At 48.1% G+C, this 8,652-nt stretch overlaps 4 protein-coding genes across 4 annotated transcripts; 2 read left to right on the top strand and 2 right to left on the bottom strand.

Moving 5' to 3' along the window:
- Window position 1: 1 nt before the first annotated feature.
- M421DRAFT_53001 (uncharacterized protein) lies at window positions 2-274 on the bottom strand (the record flags this gene model as incomplete). The annotated part of the gene is made up of 1 exon (XM_033595073.1): window positions 2-274. A coding segment is annotated over one exon (273 nt), but the record flags the coding sequence as incomplete, so codon positions are not given.
- A 677-nt stretch (window positions 275-951) lies between these two features.
- M421DRAFT_38463 (uncharacterized protein) lies at window positions 952-1,390 on the top strand (the record flags this gene model as incomplete). The annotated part of the gene is made up of 2 exons (XM_033589897.1): window positions 952-1,295; window positions 1,342-1,390. Coding segments are annotated over 2 exons (393 nt in total), but the record flags the coding sequence as incomplete, so codon positions are not given.
- A 1,764-nt stretch (window positions 1,391-3,154) lies between these two features.
- M421DRAFT_416691 (uncharacterized protein) lies at window positions 3,155-4,642 on the bottom strand. The gene is made up of 4 exons (XM_033591165.1): window positions 4,481-4,642; window positions 4,303-4,431; window positions 3,451-4,250; window positions 3,155-3,393 (listed from the first exon to the last, which is right to left on the bottom strand). Exons 1-4 carry the CDS (start codon window positions 4,602-4,604, stop codon window positions 3,286-3,288), a joined length of 1,161 nt encoding a protein of 386 aa, XP_033453351.1. The 5' UTR covers window positions 4,605-4,642; the 3' UTR covers window positions 3,155-3,285.
- Window positions 4,643-5,091: 449 nt separating this feature from the next.
- Window positions 5,092-6,057, top strand: M421DRAFT_416692 (uncharacterized protein). Its single transcript, XM_033591166.1, has 2 exons — window positions 5,092-5,683; window positions 5,742-6,057. Exons 1-2 carry the CDS (start codon window positions 5,164-5,166, stop codon window positions 5,828-5,830), a joined length of 609 nt encoding a protein of 202 aa, XP_033453352.1. The 5' UTR covers window positions 5,092-5,163; the 3' UTR covers window positions 5,831-6,057.
- Window positions 6,058-8,652: the final 2,595 nt, after the last annotated feature.

The following is an 8,652-nucleotide window of genomic DNA, read 5'->3' on the forward strand; positions in this document are numbered from 1 at the left end:
GGGCGACTGCTGACGCGAAATTGGCTATCATCTCTCTTGTAGGAGGTATATGACGAGCAGTAAGCTCTTCTATATATCGTACAAGCTCCTCCTCTTGTTGTAGGGTGAGCTTTTGTTGTGCAAGAACCTTCTCTTTGTGCGGACGCGTCTCACCCCTCCACGTGCGCGTCAACGTTGACCGCACAATACCATGCTTTTCTGCTATTTTAGACCATGGAATAGCATCTTCAGATACAAAAGTATCACACTCTGCAAGCGCTTCTTCTAATCCCATTGCGTTGCGTTGTTGTAGAGCTGAGATAATAGAGCTGTTTTGGTGGTTCGGCGCATCACGCGAATCCGCGCATCACGCGCACGGACACGGTAGGTACCGGTAGGTACATACGTACTGCAGCGTGACTGCCAACTTTGCGTCGTCCTGAGGCCGAATTGGCGCAAACGACTGCGCTTCATTGGCCACAATACTAATAGCGGCAACGAAGAAAAGAGACGTGGCTGTGTAAGGTGATCGATCTGTTTGCATAAAGAGTCTTCAGAGCCGAATCGCGCTGAGCATGCCCCCTCAGACCTCCTGAGGTCCGGTAGTGTTCCACGAGCGCCATGAGCCTGCTCTACCACAGACCTAGTGCCGAGGAGCACTTTTTTGAGCTTGATCCTACCCAGAGGTAATTTTAATTCTTATCTATTTGTTCTTTCTTAGAGTTAACACTAGATCTGTGGCTTTCATAGTCATGTGAATCTCGATACGGTCACTTATGGCGAGCCAGTGGGCTCAACCACATCGTCAGTCCAATAACTTGCGCTTTCCTCTTCGTCCAGCTCAACATCACAAAACTATCGAAGCCTGAAGGCTCTATGAGGGCGCATCAAAATTTTGTACACATTCCTTTCGAGGTAGTGGACAGTTGGAAACAGCAGAGTCGCTTGAATGGATGGCAGTGGGGTACCGGTATACTTACAGGATCAGCTATCTGCGCCCTAGTGGGCGCGTTATCTAATTCAGACTACAAAAAAGGCATCGCAACCATCGTCACTGGTAGTACGGACCAGGTCTCCCGGTGGAGCACGTTACTGCACATCGCTATAAATGTCCTCAGCACACTGCTTCTTAGTGCGAGCAACTATGCGATGCAAGTGCTGACGGCACCGACACATAAAGAGTGCGTTCAAGCACGCCGGCAGGGAAGGTGGCTAGATATTGGCATTCTCAGCATGCGCAATATCAAATCCCTCACATTGCGGAGGAAAGTGCTTTGGTTCGCTCTATGCACATCATCTCTCCCCTTGCACTTACTGTGGGTGTACGATTACCATTTTTTTAATGAATTTGACAGTAGTTAGTTACAACGCCAGCATCTTTCAGGTGGTGACCGCAAACGACTACAGCATCGACTTCGTTGACAAAGGATCCTCTGCCTGGAAGGCCTTGACGAGGGGATCACCAATAAGGAGTACAATCTGAGTACTTTGAGCATCAATGAGATAAAAACCACTTACGATCAGGAGTACGTCTCCGCGCATGGCGATGTAGTTTTGTGGGTGGGGAAAATATCGATGGAATACGCTACCCTCAGCATGTTCAATGATAGGGAAGAGAGTAATCTCACACTCGACACTCTCAAATTACTACTAGAAGCACCTATCATTTCAAAGTCGCGAGTCTGGGCGCAGGCTATTGATCCAAGAGGGTGGGCGAAAGCTACGGACCTCAATGAGTACTGGGATACGAACACCACGACTCTCCTGTTGCATATAGATGGAGCATTTGCACGACCTGTTCTAAACTCGGAGGTGCAAATGAGCTTGACCTTCCTGATGGTTGTGATTGCCTGTAATGATTTTAAAGTCGGATGCCTCGGATTCCTTCTCTGGAAGGGTACAGATGATATGAATCCGCCATTAGTCACCATTGGCGACGCCATCTCGTCATTTTTGGAGGCTCCAGATTCTTCGACTCAAGATTACTGTACATATTCCAAGGCTGAGTTCCTCTGGAAAACTGGTCGCCTAAAGCGTACATTGGCGCGGGAACAGGACGGCCGTGCTGCAAAATGGGACAGAAGGTGTGAAGGGATCTGGGAAGAAAGAACCAACAACTACGGTTCGGCCATCAGCAAGCGCAAACGCGTACTTCTCAGTTTTCTGTGAGTGAGTGCCTATTCTTTGAAGTATGGTAGATACTGATGCATCGTTCAGTGGTTTCGGGATTCCTTTGAGTGGACTTCTGTTGTTCGCCGCAGGCTGGATGCCTTTTTACTCCTTGGGCTGCAGCTTCACCCTTGCGCTTCTCTGCAGGCTCCCAGAAATTCGACGGAAACACCACGGCACGGCTTGCCTTCATCGCCAATTCGCCACAGCTTCTACTCTCTATCATTTCACTCTACTTCAATAATATGTTTACCAGCATGGCAATAGCATATGAGTGGGGCCAGTTTGGCACTCATAGAAAAGGTTTGCGCGTTACCAAACCGTGAGGAGAGCAGCGCGAGACCTATTTCCTCCTGCTCCCTCTGAAAGTTGGAGTGCCACTCAATGCTTTAAGCGGTCTCCTGCACTGGCTGGCGTCACAAATGCTGTTCGTTGTGAGAATCGATCGGTGGAATCGCGATGGCGTTCTGGTACCGGATTCTTCTCTGGCTGCTTGTGGATTTTCCAGTTCGGCGCTGCTGGCTTTATTACTTGTACTAATAGGTCTGTCTGGATTGATATCAATCCTGGGCTTCCGAACTCTCGCCACTCATATTTCTTTCGTGGGTACCTGCAGCTGGGCCAGCTTTAGGCAGGGTAAAGTGGGGATCTATATCTGAGAGGGGATAAGAGACTGTAGGACATTGCTGCTTCTCTAGTGGGCGGGTCGCTAAGCCAAAGGTTGAGAAGAAACACATGTAAGGTACATCGGTAATATAGATCAATGCCACACTCCAGGCATGGCACACGGCTTTACTGAAAGATTCTTTCCATGACGTTTGTGCAATGATAACACTCCCGTTCACTTCACATGAGGCATTTTTTCGAGCTGCACGACACTCACGAATATAGTGTAATGCGCATTGCTCCAAAACTGCTCCACTCATAAAACGAACAAAAAGCGGCTGTTGAAAACTTGAATCATCCTAGAAGTAGTAAAGGATATAAAGTCGAAAGAACAATGTCTCTTGCACCGGAGAGTACCTTGCATGGAGGAATTCAATAGTTCTCCTTGCATAACCCCATATACGTCTATCGCATGGTAAGTATGATGGAATTTTTCTAGCTGTGAGCCAAAGGACTATCAACATTGATCATTCATATGACAATGCTCTTCCCTATTTGCGTAGTCGGGTAGATCAAGTCCTCATGTCTTCGCTCGGCAAAAGTACTAGAGATACTCGACAAACCTTCAGCAAGGAATTCCTATCCATGCATGTTAGTAAATAATACGCCTCCTACACCATGACTCGAGGCACTCACCGAATTTTCCACGAACAATCGTTCGAACTCCAGCCATCCAATCATGCCGTCCCTGCCTGCGCTCTGGATCTGACACACTAAGCCTTCCGTGCCTTCTTTCTGAACTTTTTCGTGTAATTGCACCAGCGCAACAAGCTTCTCGGTCGTGACACCAAGCTCCGTCAGATCCTCACTGGATCTCGGTATACTGGGTAGAACAAGCCGATAGCTCTCGCGAAATGGGTTTGCAGTCAGTCTGTCCACCTCAGGAGGACACTCAGACAGCACATCCATTACATCGACCTCTGTTTCCTTCTCGCCTTCTACCACGATGATTTCTGGAACTTCTTCCTCCTCTCCTTCATCTTGTGGGACTGGTTCGTAGTACGCAAACCTCGGTACCTCGATCATCGTACACCTAGCCCCGCCAACAGGCCTGCTTTCTCCAGGTGTCAGAAGTGGGATGGCCAGGCAGCGAAACATCCGTCTGCGGAAATCACTCGCGTCTCTTCCGCGAAGCGCAATATACCATCCAAGATAGGGGCCCCAGGTTCCCGAGTAGCGCCCGTGTCTAGCTGCTGAGAAGGAGCTATTAGGTCCGTACCGCGGAGCAGGCGAGAGGGTGAGCAAACAGATTGCGCGCACGAAGCCGTCTTGGTCGACTTGGACCTGTTGCTCGGATCCACGAATGATGGGAAAGGGGTAGAAAGCATGGAAGGCGATGATGTCGAAGAGCACTGTTGAAAGGGGCTGCGGCACGTTGACGGCTGACTTGGAGATTCGCTTAGTGATCCATTGTTCAAGCAGGTCTTTCGAAAGGTCTGCAACCATCAGCATATTCAAGGGACTCAGATGTGAGAAGCTGTATCTTACACCCAGTGACTGGGTCACGTAATTGCCCAAAAGACACTCTGATGTCGTCTATGATGGTGGGGTGATCGGCCCTCCGGAGGCTGGTGAGTCTTTCAGACAACTCCTCTGTGTACCTCTGGTATACTGCATCTACGGCGTTTCAGTATCGGATCTGTAGAACTTTCGAAGATTGTGTCACCTTGGCTCATCAGTCCTCGATCTAGGAAGTCTTGCACTCTGCTTCTGGAGACGCGACAGCGGTCGTTATCACTGAACTTCACAAAGCTCTCTGGGCTAATGCTCGGCACAGTATCGTCTTCCATTGCCGTACAGTATTTCTGGTGTTCAGCGTGACTTCTTTGTTTATGTTGTATTGGGTCAGTTGCCTCAGAAGGAAGCTGCCTAAATACCCGCGCTTGACACGTGACGTCCATTGGCCCATCGGACTCCGAACAGTCAGACTCGTAAAGTGGGTAGGACTTTCTCTTCGCTTTCTCCTGCATCTAGCTTCATATGGAAGCTGTGCAAAGTGCGGTCCGGCCCTCGTATTTCCACCCGAATGTCTTACAGCGGACTCCATCGCGTTTGACGGCACGCCAACAGACGCCCCGGTCTACGTACCTTGAGGTCATTCGTTTGGATAGCTATGTGCTATGTCTTAATAGTGATGTAGGAACGGACAGTAGTCGGACAACATATGCTGGACACTTGTCAGTCCCATGCTTGGTCCGGAACTGAACTTGGGACACTCCACATGATATGGCGAGGATATATTCTGCCAAGTAGCTTCACCACTAACAGTATCACTGAGTGAATTCCAGATTGAGCCTCTTCTAGCAAACATTCTTCGCCATCATTCATTTTCCTTTCTCAATTATCAGGATGAAGTTTCACGCTCCAATCCTTCTTGTTGCGAGTTTCTTTAGCTACGTCTCGGCCGATGTCACCACCGACGACCCAGTCCGATCAGTGCGTTCGCACCCACGAGACTTCCCTGTAACACTTCCCCATACGCCTGAAGCCTTCCAGCTGTCGAAAAGGGCCACCCCAGCTCTGCCCAAAGGCAAGGACGCCACGAAGCTACACGTCTGGATCCGCACCGACGAGCGCCCGATAACCTACGACGAGCGCGGCGGCGCCCCGCACGAAGGCCTCAACCAGCTCATGAAAGATACCGGCGGCCGCCACAAAGACATCATCGTCGGTAATCCAAGCAAAGGGTACTGGGAGTACGGACTCATGTTCCACGACACGACGTGGCAGTCAAAGCCCAATGGAGATGGTGCGGCTGTGCTCAGCTATGAGGTAAATTACAAGGAGATTAAGAACGGGAAGGAGGCGTTTCAGTACATGGGGCAGGTGAAAGATGGGAGGAAGACGCATAATAGTATCGCTACGCTTGGTGAGTGTTGTCGCTCTCTTTTTCGAACCCATGGCATCGGGCTAATGTCGCTGTGTAGCGCAATCTGAAATCAAGGGTAAGACTTATAACCACAAGACGTACAATTGCGCGACGTTTGCGATAGATCTTACCAAGAAACTTGTCTAAGGTCGCTGGGAAGGGTGGACGTCTCTACTCTTTTCTCGGGAGTCAATTGTAACCACCTGTTGGCTCCGTTCTTGGAGTTTTTGAACTTATTGTAGGCGTTCTGCACAGACTTTTCTAGATCACCGTTTCGACTTGCGTATAGATAGACTGTTGTTGCATATAGATGAAATGTTACTAGATATAAGACAGAATGTTGTTAGATGTAATAGCATGTTATTAGATATAGTTGTCAAGCCCCGGCTCCGGCCCAGTGAGGCAGACAAGCCAAAAAGGTATCACGGCTCACTCTGATAGTGAGCACTCGCTGTAACAGTACTATATCGTCAGCCAGGCCTGATAATAATAGAATGTTGTTGCATATGGACAGAATGTCGAATATACTGAATCTTCCACGAAGGCACTTGTGCTAATAGAACGCCGCAGGTCAGAGGACGCAGCGTTAGGGCCCTAGCGCAGAGACAGATGCGCGCCGTACTAGTTTATGCCAACAAGGGTCCCCAGGTTGACGGTTATGCTGTCTGGACCCGTGGGCGTGGTGATGTCTAGAGAGACCAGGATAAGGGGCGTTTTGACAAAGAGCGGGGCAGGCAAGGTGTGGCAGAGGACTTCGTACATCAGAGCCCGCGTGTGGAGGAGGTGCGGGTAGACTGCGCTGTAGTTGTCTGTGTTGGTGGTGTCAGAGCTGCGAGTGTGCTTGAAGATTTCCTCGGCGATGGGCGGTTCCTTAACACTCGCTCCGTGCTATCAGCTCACACGTGTGGAGGGGACCACCTTTGGCGAACTCGCTAATCCTTGCAGGCACTGCAGGATCCGCGAGACCGCCGGCATAGCCCGCCACGGTCTCCGAAAACTTTACGGACCCTGCCTTAACTAAAGTGAGACACGGCGAACGACGTTCAGGTAGACTAGATTGCCGAAGTGTCTCCTTCACGTCATGTGCCAAGTCCAGGTGCAGGGGATATTGAGGATGGAGAAATATCGCAGCGACAGCTCTCGGATGCGCTGTTGCCATGGGACCTTATTGCAAATTTTGAGGCTCAGGCAGCATAACCATTGGCCATGACACGAGAATTGGCGCCCAAGTCACCATTGGTGCCAACAGTGAGGTTCATGGAAACTACAGCAATCTTCATATCGAGATGCACACAGGCAACCCGAACCAGCAGGCTCAATTTACTCAAAACAGTCGTGGCAAACTGACTTTCTAGTCATGGATTAGCGTGCACGGCCTCGTTGTGCACCGCGGCGCGTAATGCACCAACATCAACATTGACGCGTACTTTGTACCCCCCTATAACTTAACACCACGATGCCGCTAGAAGAAGCCCTTGCAGAGCTAAATACTTTAGGCCCTACTAAAGACTTTTCGTACAGAAAGCTTGCTAAAAAACACAGTTATTGTTACACAATATTAATCTATAGGCACAAGGGCAAATACGCATTGTGTAAAGCTAAGGCAGAATACTAGATAACGTGGTTCACAAGCGAGTCGCCCACCCAAGTGAGTCGTCCACCAAACACCCGCGCCGCGCCTACGCAGCAGTGCAGCGCAGCACTACAATAAATTACAATACTACACATAACATTATAATATTATTTAGAAGCATCACTATTATCTATATCCTTAATTTCTACCTTATAGGTGCAGGAGTTGTGCCTAATTTTGCTGCAATGGCTGCAGCGCCTCTCTGCGCGCACCCTCTTTGTAGGTGTCTTGCCCTCCTTATAACTACTACCCTCCTTTTTAGTAACTAGGTTAGATACCTTACTAACTGTTAGAGTCTCCTCTATACATACATACTGCCTTTTATAGGTCTTGTGCTTTATAAGCGTAGTAATAGTGTCTTATAGGTAGCCTATTTCCTCCTACACTAACACTATATTATAAGCTATCTATTAAGCACCTTTACTTAACTACTTAACCTGCTTATCTAATAAACTTGCTAGTAACCTATAATAATTTTGCATGTAATTTTAGATCAGCGTTAACTGCGCCTCTATCTTGCAGGCGTTGCGTGGTGTTTGCGCCTCCTAGGCGACAGTGCCTAGTGTAGGTGGTGTTAGCGTACGTAGCTGTACATTAAGCTTCAATAACACAACCTTAGGGTTATGTAGGGCTAGCCTAGCACCTTAAAACCCTGCGTGAATATTCTCTAGTGTAAACATCCTCTTAAAAGCTACTTTAAAGGCTAGTAGGAAGGTTTCTTTGTTAATATAGTAGATGTGGCTGCGTGCTAAGAGTAAGATCCTGTTGCTGTAGTAGCACTTCAACAGCAAGTATAGGACAACGTCAAGAGGCTGCAGGAGGTGCGATAAGTGTGGTGGCATGCAGAGAGTGATAATCTTGTTCTCCTTGCAGTAGTCCTAGAATTCTATTAAGCAGTAGCTCTTATAGCTGTTAATAATAAGCAGCCTATAACGTACTCTATCACCAAGCCAGTCATATCACTAAACCAGTCACTTAAAATCCCACTAAAAAACACAGAAACTATACCCCTGCATCTCAATAACTACTTAATAGAATCTTCTAAAAACTTCAGAATAGAGCTGCATCTATACTAATAAAACTATTTAAAAGTCTTAGACTAATAGCTAGTATAGATGTTAAGATAGCCTGCAGCTACCCCTGTATTTCAGTATCTTCTAAACAACATCTACAATATAGGGCTAAGCACTCTAAGACTTTTAAACAGTCTTATTAGTATAGATGCAGCTCTATTCTGAAGTTTTTAGAAGATTCTATTAAGTAGTTATTAAGATGCAGGGGTATGGTTTCTGTGTTTTTTGGTGGGATTTTAAGTGACCAGTTTGGTGATATGACC

The sequence above is a fragment of the Didymella exigua genome, assembly GCF_010094145.1.
Source record: "Didymella exigua CBS 183.55 unplaced genomic scaffold M421scaffold_3, whole genome shotgun sequence".
Taxonomy (NCBI): Eukaryota; Fungi; Ascomycota; class Dothideomycetes; order Pleosporales; family Didymellaceae; genus Didymella; species Didymella exigua.

Excerpts from the sequence above, each read along its gene's own strand:
- M421DRAFT_416691 (XM_033591165.1), bottom strand. The coding sequence starts at position 4,604 with ATGGAAGACGATACTGTGCCGAGCATTAGCCCAGAGAGCTTTGTGAAG. Across the intron at positions 4,432-4,480 it reads TCGAGGACTGATGAGCCAAG|ATGCAGTATACCAGAGGTAC; the intron begins GTGACACAATCT and ends GAAACGCCGTAG. Across the intron at positions 3,394-3,450 it reads GATTGTTCGTGGAAAATTCG|GAATTCCTTGCTGAAGGTTT; the intron begins GTGAGTGCCTCG and ends ATGCATGGATAG.
- M421DRAFT_416692 (XM_033591166.1), top strand. The coding sequence starts at position 5,164 with ATGAAGTTTCACGCTCCAATCCTTCTTGTTGCGAGTTTCTTTAGCTAC. Across the intron at positions 5,684-5,741 it reads TAATAGTATCGCTACGCTTG|CGCAATCTGAAATCAAGGGT; the intron begins GTGAGTGTTGTC and ends GTCGCTGTGTAG.